The sequence below is a fragment of the Homarus americanus genome, unplaced genomic scaffold, assembly GCF_018991925.1.
Source record: "Homarus americanus isolate GMGI-L3 unplaced genomic scaffold, GMGI_Hamer_2.0 scaffold50564, whole genome shotgun sequence".
In the NCBI taxonomy this organism is placed as follows: Eukaryota; Metazoa; Arthropoda; class Malacostraca; order Decapoda; family Nephropidae; genus Homarus; species Homarus americanus.
Window position 1 is genome coordinate 3,195,740 of NW_024715014.1, and position 16,915 is coordinate 3,212,654.

The window sequence follows — 16,915 nt, forward strand, 5'->3', positions numbered from 1 at the left end:
CCTTTATTCCTTTATTTTTTATTTTCATTTTCCTTATTAATAATGCAAAAGATTACATCATGCATTTCCTTCATCGCTATAATTAAATATATCCAACGAAACATTTGACTTAGAAAATTATACAAAAATTATACCCCAAATTAGTCCTAAAACTATACCCAAACTAGACCCAAATTATACCAAAATTATAAAAATAGTCACTGTTGCAAATATGGAGATATACTCACAAATATACGATTATAGATATATAGGTTGTATGTTTGAGGTGAGGGACTTACACCAAGAACATAAGAATGGAGGAAACTGCAGCGGGTCTATTGGTCCATACTAGGCAGTTCGTTTACACCCAACCTCTATCGCTCATATAGCCGAGACTTATGTTTGAAGCTATCCAGCGTGTTCCAGTTAATGATGATGTTTGGTAACTTGTTCCATTCATCCACTACTCTATTTCCAAACCAATGTTTACCTATCTCGTGTAAATCTAAATCTGCCTAATTTAAAACCATTGTTACGAGTTCGCTCCTGGTTTATAGTTTGAGTACCTTTGCTATATCACATTTGTTCAGCCCTTGACTTTTGTTATACACCTCGATCATATCGCCCCTCCTCTACGTCTCGAGGTGCAAATTGGGATGCTTTAACCTGTCTCTGTACTTAAGGTTCTAAACGGGATTAGTCTTGTCATTCTCCTTTGAATTCTATATCCATTCTGTAATGGTATTGAGAGCACTGAACCGTAATCCAAGTGAGGTCTCACACGCGCAAGATATAAATTTCTAGGACGATCTCGCTAGTCTTGTAACTAACACTCCTTTGTATGAACCCAAGTACTTTGTTGCCCTTTATTTACGAGCAAATACACATTGTTTACTTGGTTTAAAATTCCTACTTATCATTACTCAAAATCTTTCTCACAGTCGGATTTTTCTATAACAACATTGTTCATCTGGTATCTGGTTTCTTTGTTTACATCTCCTATACTGAGTACTTTACATTTGTCCACATTAAATGTTATCTGCCATTTTCAGACAATGCGATTTTTTATTTTAGATCTTCCTGGTTTTTGTGGAGTCTTCGTCAGATTTAATTACACGCCCTATTTTAGTGACATCAGCAAAGTTACTTATGTTGCTGTCTATTCCGATATCTATGTCGTTTATGTATATAATAAATAAATAATAATGGTCCAAATACTGAGCCTTGGGGTACTCCACTAGTGACAATACCCCAATAGTGCCATTAATGCTTACTCGCTGTTTCCTGTCCCGTATCCGCCCTAATCCAATTTAGAATATTTCCTCCAATGCCATGAGCCTCCACTTTTCGTATTAGTCTTTCATGGGGGACTCTGTCGAAGGCTTTGCTAAAGTTGAGATATATTACATGATAATCGTGTCCGTCGTCCACTGATTCGAAAAAAGCTGAAAAGAATGTTAAAAGATTTGTCAGTGTTCTCACCCTTCCTTTCAAACATAAAATCTGTTTCAGCTGCCTGAGGGTGAGAGATAATGAGCTAAGATAACAAGCGGCAGATGTTAATCGTTATCTAAGACACGATAACAATATTATATCATCTTATGAGAGCCTAGGAGGGTTCATGTGGTCAGCTGAGATCAATAACAAATTAGCTGGTTATGATAGAGACGAACAGACAGAAAGAAAGAGAGGGAGCCAGATAGAGACAGACAGACAGAAAGAAAGAAAGATAGAAAAGGCCAGAAAAAGAGACAAGGGAGAGAGAGAGAGAGAGAGAGCGCGCGTCAACAAGCACACTACCAGTGATTACAGATAAGTCTAAAGCACGTGATGTAAGTGTCCTCATTGTGTGGCAACAGTTTCCGGTCTACACACACACACACACACACACACACACACACAACCGGGCTGAAACACGAATCATGTGAGTGTGAATTCTTACATCGAAGTCACGTGACATTGCCGAGACTACTGAACTTTTCCTAGATCACCTGAAGATTAGACACCCCCGATTATGTTTACCCGATTACTAACCTAACTTATACCTGGGAGTGATGTTAGGTTAGTTTAGGTTAGGTTAGGTTAGGTTAGCTTAGGTTAGGTTAGATTAGGTTAGCATGTTGAATAATATGGAGGGTTATAATCTTCGGGTGTATTTGTGTGGTGACGATATAAGTTTTAGATCATTACTCAAACAACTTAATGAAAGAAAAATAAAGACGAAACCTTGAGAATTTATTCCGTTCACCTGCAGTGTATTGTACCTGGAGAGAGAGAGGCAGAGTCATGTTTCTCCTCGCTCTCGTAAACAAAGCTCTCTGCCTATACTCTAACAAACCAAACAAATGGTGACTCAAAATCAAACAATTAAAAACACATCTTCCAAACATATGACCGAAACATTGTGACAAATTGAAAGTCACCAGCGAGTATTTCTGAAGGTGAGATCACGAGTTTCTCAGTTAACGATAAGACTTTGTTTTATAAGACTCAGTGTACTCCTGACCGAGTAACTTATGATAGAGGTCATAAGCCTCATTAAGATGTAGAAGAACGCAATCAGTGTGAGATATGAGTTACTAGAGATAGTGTTAACTGAAATATCTCGTGACGGCTGGCAACTGAGGTGGTGGGGGGGGGGGTTGAGTACCGGAGGGCAGACCTCTGGGACCAGTGGGGTTTATACTGGAGTCCGGCCGCTGCTGTCTGTCTCTCTGCATACACGACCTCATCAGTGCAGTTCACGGCCTAAAATCTGTCCTGTGTTGTGCATCTCTACCGGCCTAAACCTCATCATTGTGTGTTACTAAAGAGAGGTAAGTGCAAGACAGTGTGGGAGGTAAAATATGTCTCTGTGTTTGTCGTCTGTTTTGGTGTGAGATGGAGACATAAACAGATTGATAACGGGCTTTTGTTATGGTTTAGTGATGGGCTCTACAACAACCCAGGTGAACTTAACAACATTACAGGTGTGTTTTCTCATCATTCATAGTCAAGGGTTGTTTAACATCCCCTAGCTGATGAGAATGTTGATTTAAGTGATTACAGAAGCCAACACCAGGTTTTGTGCTGCGTGGTCACTGTTTTACGGGTCACGTGATGATTAGACCCCATCTATATTATTTCACTTTAACTAAATTATCCTAACCTAAGCTAACCCAACTCAATCTAACGTAACCTAACCTAACTCCACCTTCCTAACGCTAATCTGACCTACTGTAATATACTTTAACCTAATCTAACCTATCCTAACCTAATCTAACTCGCCCTAACCTATGCTAACCTACATCCACCTAACCTATCGTTAATCTGACCTACTGTAATATACTTTAATCTGATCTAACCAAGTGGGTATAAGTGGATAAAAGAGCCTAAGGGAAGTGGGTGATATTTGGGTTATCTAATGTGGATGTCAAGTGGATGTTGTCTGACTAAACGTGAAAAGCGGATGTTTACTTTAATGTGTTCTGCTTATTCATGGTCTCTCTCTCTTCTCTCTAATTTATAAAAAAAACCAATTCTAAACTGGTTGAGAACTGCGGCGCCATCGCGTGTTTGGTCAGCCCCCCTTCCTACACTGGAGTGACCTTGTTAGTGTATATCCCCTTCCCCTCCTCACCTGTCATCCTCCATCTCCTCCTCCCCTCCTCCCTCTTATTCCTCCTTACCCCCCTTCCTCTCATTCCTCCTTACCCCCCTCCTTCCCTCTCATTCCTCCTTACCCCCTTACCCCTCTTTGCTCTTTACCCTCTCCCCCTTCCTTCCATTCTCATGATCTGTTATCCTCCCCCCCTTTCTTCCTCACCCACCATCAACCCCCCCATCCTCTTTTTTTCCTCCCCCTCCTTCATCACATTTTTCTTTCTTCTCTCCTCACATCAACCCTCATCCTTCCGTCCCACGTCATCATCCTCTCTCTCTTCCTCATCTCCTCCCCCATTCTTCCCCCATACCCTCCTCCCCACTCACCTCCCTTTAGAGTGATCACGTAACTCCTCCCATAGTCTCCCCATCGTTTCCCCATCACCACTCAACCCATCTCTCTCTCCCCATCAGGAGTCACCATGAAGGCTTTACTACTGCTGATGACGGTGATGGTGGTGACGGCAGCGGTGAAAGAGGAGGAGAGGAGAGTGAGGACCCTCTACAGGAGGTGGAGGAGATACTGAAGAAGGTAGAGGAGGACAGGTACGGAATATGGGCAGTTCTCGTAGTTGGTCTAGTTCCTGGTTCAACTATCGTCACCAGGTTAGTTTGTGTCCCAGGTCATGTTGGGGTCATAGGTCACCAGGTTAGTTTGATATTGATTATACAAACCATCAGGTGATGAACACAGGTCAGTCATGGGTCACTGTCTCTTCTTGAGGTCAGAGTACAGATGATTAGTGAAAATCAACAGTAAAAGTTAGCTGCTTCTATAGTATGCGGTCTACCGAGCTGAGGTTGTGTCTACCGGTATATTAGGTTAGGTTGTGTTGATAGACGCTACAGTGTAAATATCCGAAGACCACATCTAGCTCTGTTGTCCGGAGACTGTAGTAGCACCACACACACACACACACACACACATAAAGTGATGTATAACACTCTCTTACTCTCACAGGCAGATGTGTGTCACGCCTACCAGATCTTACATCAACACGGTGTTGCTGACGACCACATCATTGTTATGATGTATGACGACATCGCCAACAATTCAATGTGAGTATCACCTGTCGACCAGTTAGTGTGTGTAGGTCGACCATTGAGTACAGTGTCTACCTGTCGTACATACACAGGTACAGCTACAGTTATAAATACAGTTCAGAGAAACAACATAATATCAACACTTGGGGCTGAGACTCCTGCTCACAAGGACCACTAAGGAGCCCTAAAATATGAAGGATCTCTCCCACAGGAACCCCCACCCTGGTGTGATCATCAACCGCCCAGGAGGTCCTAACGTGTATACTGGCGTCCCTAAGGATTACACTGGCAAGGACGTCACCCCACAGAACTTCCTGAAGGTGTTGAGAGGAGACGCTGAAGGCCTAAGGGGCGTGGGTTCCGGCAGGGTCCTTCGCAGTGGTCCAAATGATAGGGTCTTCATCAACATGGTCGACCACGGGGCCCCTGGGATCTTCGCTTTCCCGGCTGAATACCTGAGCGCGACTGCCCTGTCCAATACCTTCCTCAAAATGCACCAGGAACACAGGTACAGGCAGGTGAGTCCACGTTGAGTCCATAAGTTCTAACAATTACAATATTAAGATTGAGTCCATTACTTTAATCCACCTCTTCTAGGTGATATGAGTGAGTCCATTTCTTCTCTAGTCAATTCATATCAAATCCAACTCCCATATATGGCTTATAAAAGAGTCCAGTTCAAGTCCAGTTCCCCTCTAGCGAGTCCATCTCAAGTCCAGATCCTCAGGTTCATCAGCCAGGTGTTCTCTCTCCCTGACCTCACCTGACGAGCGCCTCTGGTGGTTTACAGATGGTGGTGTACGTCGAATCGTGTGAGTCCGGGTCACTCTTCCAAAGAATGTTACCTGATGATATTGAAGGTAAGGTTAGCTTAAGTTAGGTTAGGTTAGCTTTGGTTAGGTTATGTTACGTTAGGTTAAGTTTGGTAAAGTTAGTTTGGGCAGGTTAAGTTAGGCGCGAGATAGGTAAACATTGGTTTGGAAATAGAGTAGTGGATGAGTGGAACAAGTTACCAAACATCATTATTAACTCGAACACGCTGGATAACTTCAAACATAGGTTGGATGGATATATGAGCAATAGGGGCTGGGTGTAAACGGGACTGTCCAGTATGGACCAATAGGCCCGCCGCTGTTTCCTCCAACCTTATGTTGTTATGTTCAATGGGCTGTTAAATGCATGAAATCTAACGTTTGTGTTTGGAAATGTGTACAGCCTGTTTGCATATGTATGTATAATAATAATTAACGGTTTATTAACATAGCATGGCAGCCAGAAAGCTGAAAATATACAATAAACAGACCTAATAGGTTACATATGGCGAAATTGGGGAGTTGGTTACTTTATTGACAAAACATTTCAGTACAAAGAGATAAGAGTCAACATGTAGATAAACTATAGATCTGGTGCTTATAAACAGTCTTGTAACCTGATATTGGCGCCAACAAAGTCCTTTCTACGGTTTGGCTAGCCGTCTTTCCCAGGTGCTTAGGGCCACTCCTTCCCTACAGGGTGTTGGAGATGGTTCTTGTTCCCCATGGCTATGACACTGAAGGTGATGACTTATTCCTCTGAGTACTCTGGTCGTTAAGTCATCGCACTCGAGGGTATTTTGAGTGTTTTTCCTGCCCCTGTTATACTCTCTCTCTCTCTCTCTCTCTCTCTCTCTCTCTCTCTCTCTCTCTCTCTCTCTCTCTCTCTCTCTCTCTCTCTCTCTCTCTCTCTCTCTTATCTCACCTCACCCCCCTCTCTCTCACACAGTATACGCAGTAAGTGCCTCCTCACCTAAAGAATCCTCCTACGCGTGTTATTTAGACGATGAACTCGACACCTACCTGGGAGATGTCTTCAGTATTAAGTGGATGGAGGATACTGACAGGGTAAGTCGTAGGTGGTCCCTTAATTGTCCGAGTAAGTGGTAGGAGGTAAGTGATATGAGGTTCCTTAGTTATTGGGGTAAGTGGTAGGTGGTCCCTTAATTGTCGGAATAAGTGGTAGGAGGTAAGTTATATGAGGTTCCTTAGTTGTTGGGGTAAGTGGTAGAAGGTTATTTAGTTGTTGGGGTAAGTGGTAGGTGGTCCCTTAGTTGTCGGGGTAAGTGGTAGAAGATCCTTTACTTATCGGGATAAATGCCAAGAGACCATTTAGATATCAGGGTTAAGTGGTATGAGAAACTTTTAATGCAATAAGTGGTAATTAGCCATGAGACCACCACTTTCTCGCCCCCTTACAGGAGAATATACACAGAGAAACACTCAAGAATCAGTTCCTGTTGGTTCATCATGAAGTGACCACGTCTGATGTCATGCACTGGGGCCAACTGAAGTTAGCCGGACAGAAACTTTCCCGGTTCCTTGGTAGTAAGAATAACCCAATTCTCGACCATAACAACCCCATCAACCTCCACAGCAACCACGTCAACCTCCCCAGCAACCACGGCTCCAAATACAACTCTCGCTACTCCACCTCACCGAACAGATTCGACCCTTGTGTGGTAAGGATTTTTTTTTACTGTTTTGGTTATTATCTATCTATCTATCTATCTATCTATCTATCTATCTATCTATCTATTTCTCTCTCTCTCTCTCTCTCTCTCTCTCTCTCTCAAAACATCTTCACTACTGAGACGCGATTTTGTATATTTTATTTGGCTAATACCTGAATGTTTTATGCAGCTCAAAGCAAAGACCAGGTACACAAGGAGTTAATTAATTTACCTGTGTTTATTACAGGTTCTGATATAAACACACAACACCATAATTAGAACCGTCAGCATATAGGTTAGGTTAGGTCAGGTCCTACTTCTCCTCCTCTCCTCTTCCTTCCTCCTCCTCTTTCCTTCCCTCCTCCTCAATGCCCTCCTCCTGCTTGCCTTCCTTCTCCTCACAGTCGTCTCTTTCTTCTCCTCGTCAAGTCTCCTCCTCCTCGTCGTTTTCTCCCTCCTCGTCGTCTCCTCCTCCTCCTCTTCCTCCCTCCTCCTACTCTCCTCCCTCCTCCTCCTCCTTCCTTCCTCCTCTTCTCCTCCTCCTCCTCCCTCCTGCTCGCCTTCCTTCTCCTCCTCCTCCTCCTCCTCATGTCCTCCTCCTCCTCCTCCTCCTCCTCCTCCCTCCCTCCTCCTCCTCCTCCTCCTCCTCCTCCTCCTCTTTCCTCCCTCCTCCTCCTGCTCGCCTTCCCTTCTCCCTCCTCCTCCTCCTCCTCATGTCCTCCTCCTCCTCCTCCTCCTCCTCCCTCCTCCCTCCTCCTCCCTCCTGCTCGCCTTCCTTCTCCTCCTCCTCCTCCTCCTCATGTCTTCCTCCTCCTCGTCTCCCTCATCATCTTCCCCCTTCTCCCCAGAACACGTCAGTCGCCAGTCATGACGTGCCACTCGCCCTCCTACAGTCCCGTGTACAGAGAGCCAACACAACAACTGAGGCTCAATACTGGAAGACTCAGTTACACTCCGTTCAGCTGGTGAGTCTTAGTGAGAGAGAGAGTGAGAGAGAGAGAAAGTGAGAGAGAGAGAGAGAAAGTGAGAGATCTTATAATTTTCTATTTGATCCTGGCGTGAGAAAGAAAGAAAGAAAGAAAGAAAGGAAAGAAAGAAAGAAAATCCATATACCCAAACTATCACCGCCACAACTAATACCTTCCTTCCTTCCTTCCTTCCTTCCCTCCTTCCCTCCTTCCCTCCTCAGAACCGCGCCTTGGTAAAGACTCTTATGCACCGACTGATAGAAGAAGTAGTAAACGACGAGGAGATGTTGTCCAAGATCATCAGGAGGAACCACCAACACGATATAACTAGGTGGGACTGCTACCTCGCCTCCGTCAGAAGTTTTCACGCCAGGTGCTTCGATATTGCCCAGGTAAATCGATTTTTTTTTAATGTCTGTAAAAAAAATATCCCATGTTGGCTCGATTTAGTTCAGGTATATCGATTTTTTTTTTTTTGTGGGGTAAAGATCCGTAATTTACCTGTAATTCCAATCTAATTAGTTCAGGTAAGTGAGCTAGTTAAGATACACCCACACCCCACCCACCCAACCTCACCCACCCAACCCCACCCCACCCTCCATCTTCACCTGACCTAACTTGACCACTCACTTGCCTTCCAGAACACCTACGCGCTACGGGTGTTGAAGAACTTAGTGAACCTGTGTGAACACGGGTACACAGCCGACCAGGTGGACCAAGCTACCCGGAGTGTGTGTACCCATCAGGCATACACAGGCATAATCTGAGGCCCCCTGGGAGATAGTGAGAGATAGGGGTGAGATAGTGAGAGGGAGTGGGAGATAGAGGTGAGAGAGTGAGAGGGAGTGGGAGATAGAGGTGAGATAGTGAGAGGGAGTGGGAGATAGAGGTGAGATAGTGAGAGGGAGTGAGAGATAGGGGTGAGATAGTGGGAGGGTGTGGGAGATAGAGGTGAGAGAGTGAGAGGGAGTGAGAGATAGGGGTGAGATAGTGGGAGGGAGTGGGAGATAGAGGTGAGATAGTGAGAGGGAGTGAGAGATAGAGGTGAGATAGTGAGAGGGAGTGAGAGATAGGGGTGAGATAGTGGGAGGGTGTGGGAGATAGAGGTGAGAGAGTGAGAGGGAGTGAGAGATAGGGGTGAGATAGTGGGAGGGAGTGGGAGATAGAGGTGAGATAGTGAGAGGGAGTGAGAGATACATGAAGAAAACAAAGAATAGAAGAAAAATAACAAGAAGAAGAAAGAGACGATAAGAAGAAAGAAGAATGAAAATAGAGAAGGATTACACAGAGAGAAATTTGTGATTTTTATTGTGAATTTATATAATGAACTTAACTAATTTTTATACTTTCATTCATATACATTAAGATCAAATTTATAAGTCCAATAGTCTCAATAAAATATGATAATAAAATACACTTAAGGTTAATTAAGACTTTTATTACTTTGTCACATCACAAAAACATGATTGGTGAGTGAAAAAAAAAATTGCCAAAAAGTTAAAAATTTATGAACTAATTTTGAATCAATTTTTTTATTTTTTGTAATTTTAGTTCATAGTTTTTTTGTTAGACAATTAAAAAGTTATACCTTAAATATAAACATTTGATAGAAAGCTTATAATTCACAAAAAAATCAATAATGGAATGTAATTAATTATTTTAAAATAATTTGTGGGTATAATTTTTTACTCAGTCTTCTGTTAATAGCTCAAGTAGGCCCCAGTCCAAATAGGTCCCAGTCTAAATGGATCACAGTTCTAATAGGCCCCAGTCCATTAAGGGCCTATTAGAACTAGGGCATGATAGAACTGGGGCCTATTAGAACTGGGGCCTATTAGAACTGGGACCTATTAGAACTGGGAGCCCATTAGGATTAATAGTCACCAAACCTAAGCTGAAAAAATTACTATTACAAACAAACAAACAAATAAGTGATCTTTGGGGATTTCCTTCAGTGGGATTTACTTCAGTGGGATTTACTTCAGTGGGATTTACTTCAGTGGGATTTACTTCAGTGGGATTTACTTGAATGGGATTTTCTTCCTCATGTTTCCCTTCACCAAATTTTCTTCATTGAGTGTTTTTACTTCTTTCTTCACTGTTTTTTCTTCATTTTCTACTGTTATATTCCTTCTTTCTTCAGTGTTTTTACTTCATTTTCTACTGTTATATTCCTTCTTTCTTCACTGTTTTTTCTTCATTTTCTACTGTTATATTCCTTCTTTCTTCACTGTTTTTTCTTCATTTTCTACTGTTATATTCCTTCTTTCTTCACTGTTTTTACTTCATTTTCTACTGTTATATTCCTTCTTTCTTCACTGTTTTTACTTCATTTTCTACTGTTATATTCCTTCTTTCTTCAGTGTTTTTACTTCATTTTCTACTGTTATATTCCTTCTTTCTTCACTGTTTTTTCTTCATTTTCTACTGTTATATTTTCTTCATTTTCTACTGTTATATTCCTTCTTTCTTCTCTGTTTTTTTCTTCATTTTCTACTGTTATATTCCTTCTTTCTTCTCTGTTTTTTTCTTCATTTTCTACTGTTATATTCCTTCTTTCTTCAGTGTTTTTTCTTCATTTTCTACTGTTATATTCCTTCTTTCTTCACTGTTTTTCCTTCATTTTCTACTGTTATATTCCTTCTTTCTTCAGTGTTTTACTTCATTTTCTACTGTTATATTCCTTCTTTCTTCACTGTTTTTTCTTCATTTTCTACTGTTATATTCCTTCTTTCTTCACTGAGGTTTTCTTCATTTTTCTACTGTTATATTCCTTCTTTTCACTGTTTTTACTTCCATTTTCTACTGTTATATTCCTTCTTTCTTCACTGTTTCTTCATTTTCTACTGTTATATTCCTTCTTTCTTCCTGTTTTTTTCTTCATTTTCTACTGTTATATTCCTCTTTCTTCACTGTTTTTTACTTCATTTTCTACTGTTATATTCCTTCTTTCTTCAGTGTTTTCTTCATTTTCTACTGTTATATTCCTTCTTTCTTCACTGTTTTACTTCATTTTCTACTGTTATATTCCTTCTTTCTTCACTGTTTTTTCTTCATTTTCTACTGTTATATTCCTTCTTTCTTCACTGAGGTTTTCTTCATTCACCAACAGCTTCTAATTGATACCGATGACAGGTTCAAAGTCACACACGGCCCGGGCTGAGCAAGTGAACTCCTGGGCAGTGTATCCGTGTTCACAAAGGTTCACTAAAGCGTAGACTACCCTCAAGGCGTAAGGGTTCTGTTTTGGGGAGAAATAAAAGAAAAGAACACAATTTAGAACCAGTGTTATGTGAGGGTTCTAATACATGAAAAGAACGTGTATTTTAGAACCATTTTGGGGGGTTCAGTTCTGAGAGTATAAGAAATGGATACATTTTTTTTAATTGAACCTCGTAGAACCCGAACAGGTGTGTGTGTGTGTAATTATCCAAGAAGCAGGTGAGAAATTACTCGACAGGTTATCCAATAAATAAACAATAAATTATACCAGATAAACAGATAATGAAATTATCCCCCCCCCCCAAATTATCCAAAAATGAATAAATAAAATAAATTTATCCCTAAAATTATCCATAATAAAGAAATTATCCGTAAAATTATTCATAAACACTAAAGAAATTATCCACAAATCAATCAAAATATACAAAAAAACTACAAAATCATTAAAAAAATCTAAATTGAGAGACTTACGTGACCCAGGTTAAAGCAGAGGTTATGGAAGGTCATAACACTGGACTCATAACACTCGTGGTTAAAGATCACATTGTGGTGGTCAGTCATTAACCTAGTCGTCACCTCAGTATCTCGGGTCACCTGCTGGATAATCTTCTGCATTGTGTCTCTGACGAAGGTACGATTCTGCGAGAGAGAGAGAGAGAGAGAGGAAGTGAGTGTTGGTGGTTGTAGCAGTAGTGGTGGTAGTAGTATTAGTAGTAGTAGTAGTAGTAGTAGTGGTAGCAGTAGTAAAAAAAGTAGTAGTAGTAGAAATAATAATAATAATAATAATAATAATAAATAAAAAATATAATAATAATAATAATAATAATAATAATAATAATAATAATAATAAATCATCCAACCCCCTAAAGTCATCCACAAAAACACTCATCCACATCTCTAAGCTCATCCACACACAAAAACACTCATCCACGTCTCTAAGCTCATCCACACACTCACAAATAAGAGTCACCCACCTTCTTGAGTTCATCCATCTCCTGGTGCCAGAAGGTGGAGCCAATCAGGCCCTGAGAGTCTTGGATGTGCGTCTGGATGAGGGCGAGGGGGACGTCTGGGCTGGTGATGGATGATTTCTGAAGGAGAGGGAAGGTTGATGGATGATGGAGTGAGATATATGCAAGTTAATTGGCTCCTAATTGGGTTCCAGTTGTAATAGACCCAAATCCTCGTAGGGTCCAAGTCCTAATAGATCCCAGTCCTAATAGACCCCAGTTTGAATAGATCCCAGTCCTAATAGACCCCAGTTTGAATAGATCCCAGTCCTAATAGACCCCAGTTTGAATAGATCCCAGTCCTAATAGACCCCAGTCCAAATAGACCCCAGTCCTAATAGACCCCAGTTTGAATAGTCCAGTCCTAATAGACCCCAGTTTGAATAGATCCCAGTCTAATAGACCCCAGTTTGAATAGATCCCAGTCCTAATAGACCCCAGTCCAAATAGACCCCCAATCTGTTCCTAATAGACCCCAGTCCTAATAGACCCCCAGTCCTAATAAGGGCCCCAGTCCAAATAGACCCCAGTCCTAATGGGCCCCAGTCTACCCCCAGTCAAATAGACCCCAGTTTGAATAGATCCAGTCCTAATAGACCCCCATCCAAATAGGCCCCCATCTAATTGACCCCAGTCCTAATAGACCCCAGTCCTAATAAACCCAAGTTCAAACAGACCCCAGTCCTAATAGACCCCAGTTTGAATAGATCCCAGTCCTAATAGACCCCATCCAAATAGACCCCCCAGTCCTAAATTACCCCCCTGTGGCCCATCAACTCACCAAGCATGGGTCGGCGATGGGAGGGAAGGGGCCATACACGTCACCCCCATCACCGCCTGTCTTGTAGCTCCCCACGAACGCCCCGACCTTCTCTGTGTCGATGGATATCTGTCCCCACTGGAGGACGTGTGAGGTCTTCGTCTCACTCTCCACCACATGGTATTGCTTCTTCAGGGTCTCCTTCGCCACGTTCTCCTGTAAGGTCGAGACGGTTTGTGATGAGTGATGTTTTTTTACCTCTCTCTCTCTCTCTCTCTCTCTCTCCTACTCACCCTGTCAGTATCCTCCATCCACTTAATACTGAAGACGTCACCCAAGAAGGTCTTCAGCTCAGCCTCAAAGTAGCAGGCGTAGGAACTTTCAGTGGCATTCGAGGCTGACACGGCGTATACTGTGGTGATGACGGTAGGGTGTTAGTAGGCTCAGCAAGGGGAGGTAAGGGAGTAAGTGGTGGAAGGATAGTAGTAGTATTAGTAGTAGTAGTAGTAATAACATCATCACTATAGTATCACATGGCGGGGTAACTCACATAAAGGACCACAACACAACATTAAGACTCACCATTAATATCATGAGGCAACTTTTGGAAGAGTGAACCTGACTCACAGGACTCAACGTACAAGGTCAGCTGAGGTGAGATAAATAAGTAAACATTTAGTAATAAGTATGAGTTATAAGTCTACTTTTTTAATACTAATATGTTGACTTGGGTATATAAGTAATAGAGTTCATATATATCTTGTTTATGTATAAGCAGTCCATATAAACAAAAAACGAATATTTACACTTATATAAACAGAGAAGGACCCAGGAACTCACCTCTTTGTACTGCTTATTATGATGCATGGACAAGATAGCATCGGTCAGGTTGGTGGTGGTGAGGATATCACCAATGAGAGCAAAGAGTCCTGGGGCGCCATGATCGACTAGATTGATAAACACCCTATCATTGGGACCACTTTTAAGGACTTTACCGGATCCTACACCCTTCAGGCCCTCAGAGTCACCCTTCAGCACCTTCAGAAAGTTGTCTAGGTTGACGTTGGCGCCGGTGTAATCCTTAGGGACGCCAGGATACACGTTAGGACCTCCAGGACGGTTGATGATCTGTCCAGGGTGAGGGTTCCTGTGGGAGAGGGTGACGGGGGAGGTTAAAGTGTGGTGGTGATGGGGTTAGGTTTGTTTTGTACTAAGAGAGAGAGAGAGAGAGAGGATGTGCATGGCTGAAGCTACTGATGCATTAACAAATTTTATGGGGAATGAGAAGTGTTGCATTATCTCTAAGTGTTAACTCCTATACTCAATACTCCTATGCTCTCTCTCTCTCTCTCTCTCTCTCTCTCTCTCTCTCTCTCTCTCTCTTCTCTCTCTCTCACTCACTCCTTGCTGTTGGCGATGTCGTCATACATCATAACAATGATGTGGTCGTCAGCAACACCGTGTTGATGTAAGATCTGGTAGGCGTGACACACATCTGCCTGTGAGAGTAAGAGAGTGTTATACATCACTTTATGTGTGTGTGTGTGTGTGTACCTCAATGTTAAGACTCATATATACACAAAATATCACCATAACTCACACACCTTTACCTAGCGAGACCAAAAGACTCACCTGGTGGCGGTAATTCATCCAGGAATACGACCCAGCCACCAAAACCGCCCACACTTCACCCTCGCCGCTATCAACATTGTGGACGTAGGGGATCCCGGCCACTACACCCACCACGCCCACCAACAACGCCAAAGCCACCCACCTCATCACTACACCTGTGAGGATGACACACTACACCTGTACTTACTTTACACATTTAAGCATAAGTTACTTTACTAAAAAAAATCTTAATAAAACTAATTTGTTATCGTACTTAAAAATCATAGACACTTCATACAGGCTATGTAAGTACAGCCTTCCTTTATTAAGTATACGCGTATATACGCTATATATATACGCTATATGGGAGATAATTCACTCTATACGCGTTTCATGAGAGATTCTTCATTATACATTATATGCATTATGGTGAGAGATACTGTAAGATAATAGTGAAGGCACAAACACACACTACTCACAAACGTTGTTCAAACGAGAGATGAAAGTTGACCTGTTCACAAGACCTGTTCACAAGACCTGTTCACAAGACCATTCAGGAGCGTAATGCACAAACCTTTACCACTGTCGAACTTAATATAGTCGAGAGATGACCAGATTAATCCGCCCTATCAGCTGACACAATGTAAACAAACACCCTAACAGCTGATTAAACGTAAATAAACATCCGATCAGCTGACTCTCTGAACACAAACACCCAACCAGATGATTTAATCTTATCGTAACAACAATAGGCGTTTTGGTGGGAAGGTTTGTGGGTTAAATTAAATGGGGAGTACAATGTGTGTGTGAGGCGGTGATAAAGTGTACAGTGTCTCTCTCTCTCTCTCCCTTACCTGTTCGTATTGCCTCCCAATTTCGAGTGTCTTTACCTGTCCTCTACTAATTACTTTACCTGTGACAAGTCGTGTGCCACATAGTCTTCTCATCCATCATCCATCGTAGTCTTTCCCATCATCCATATATCAACACCGGTAACACACACTGGTGAAATTGTTGCGTTTTCAGAGGAAGGGATCCTGTCGCCACTGAATATATTACAATCTTGTCTAAAAGTTGTTTCAATATTTGTTTTCTTCACATTTTCACGTCACTGGATTTTATTAATTGATTTGTACTATTTATTATTTTTCATGTAAAATCTGACTGAAACTTAATTAATTTTTTACATAATCTGACTGAAGGATTAATTAATTTTTTTTATTTCTATAATTATATTCTGAGAAAGTTATTAATTTTTATCTTAATTAGTTTTAGTATAATAAGACTCAAAGATTAAATAAATAGATTAAATATAAATATGTAAATAAATAATTAATCGATAGGCTGAATATAGAAAGACAGACACACAAAACGAATGAATTAATTAATAAAATACAATATACATTTATACAAGAAATACCTTAATTAATTAGAATAAACCGATAAACAAAAGGTGAATGGAATACCTCAGTTATATTTGTAATACTCTTTCTTACTGACTAGAGTGACAGATAAACATGTGACGTCATTGTGGTAGTGGGAATTACCTGATAAGCAATACACACACACACACACACACACACACACACACACACACACATGGACATTAAAATAAAACATCCTGTGGCCCTCCTCCCCTCCCTACTGCCAGATGAGTGCCATTATAACCCCTCAGATTGCCACGGTCATTTAAATCTCACACACACCCCCACACACACACACTCACACACACACACACACCACACACACACACACACACACACGCATAGATGGATAGGGAGATAGATACACGGATACAGGAGGACACACAGGGGACACACACACACACATAGGTACAAAGATAGGTAAGGGAGGAAGGGGAGATGAATAGGGAATGGGTGTTAGAGGTTATCTTGTGTCAGGTAGTGATCGATCGTGTTATCTTACCTGTGTAGAGAGAGAGAGAGAGAGTCGTTCACCTGTGGGGCCAAAGAGTTCAGGTGTACTTTGATCACCTTTAATCGTCAGTACAGGTGAGACACACACACATCTCCTTCCCAACATCCCTCAGACCCCTACACACACACCTCCCCCACACCTCCCCGCCCCACACCTCCCCCCCACACACACAGATAAAAAAATACTAATAAATTTTTCAAGATGTTAAGGGACTTACCTGATAATTAACGACAAAAATTGGAAGATTATAACTTAT

The 16,915-nt window shown here is 41.7% G+C and overlaps 2 protein-coding genes across 2 annotated transcripts; one reads left to right on the forward strand and one right to left on the reverse strand.

Annotated features, from left to right (window-relative positions):
- Window positions 1-2,641: 2,641 nt before the first annotated feature.
- Window positions 2,642-8,973, forward strand: LOC121853176 (legumain-like). The gene is made up of 10 exons (XM_042347147.1): window positions 2,642-2,795; window positions 4,036-4,227; window positions 4,583-4,680; window positions 4,877-5,183; window positions 5,456-5,525; window positions 6,427-6,545; window positions 6,899-7,159; window positions 7,999-8,115; window positions 8,340-8,510; window positions 8,760-8,973. The coding sequence occupies exons 2-10, from the start codon at window positions 4,177-4,179 to the stop codon at window positions 8,883-8,885; spliced, it is 1,320 nt and encodes a 439-aa protein (XP_042203081.1). The 5' UTR covers window positions 2,642-2,795; window positions 4,036-4,176; the 3' UTR covers window positions 8,886-8,973.
- A 2,157-nt stretch (window positions 8,974-11,130) lies between these two features.
- On the reverse strand, window positions 11,131-15,305 carry LOC121853168 (legumain-like). The gene is made up of 10 exons (XM_042347135.1): window positions 15,201-15,305; window positions 14,743-14,897; window positions 14,512-14,609; window positions 13,951-14,257; window positions 13,693-13,759; window positions 13,404-13,522; window positions 13,132-13,326; window positions 12,315-12,431; window positions 11,812-11,979; window positions 11,131-11,359 (listed from the first exon to the last, which is right to left on the reverse strand). The coding sequence occupies exons 2-10, from the start codon at window positions 14,887-14,889 to the stop codon at window positions 11,234-11,236; spliced, it is 1,344 nt and encodes a 447-aa protein (XP_042203069.1). The 5' UTR covers window positions 14,890-14,897; window positions 15,201-15,305; the 3' UTR covers window positions 11,131-11,233.
- Between the last annotated feature and the right edge of the window lie 1,610 nt (window positions 15,306-16,915).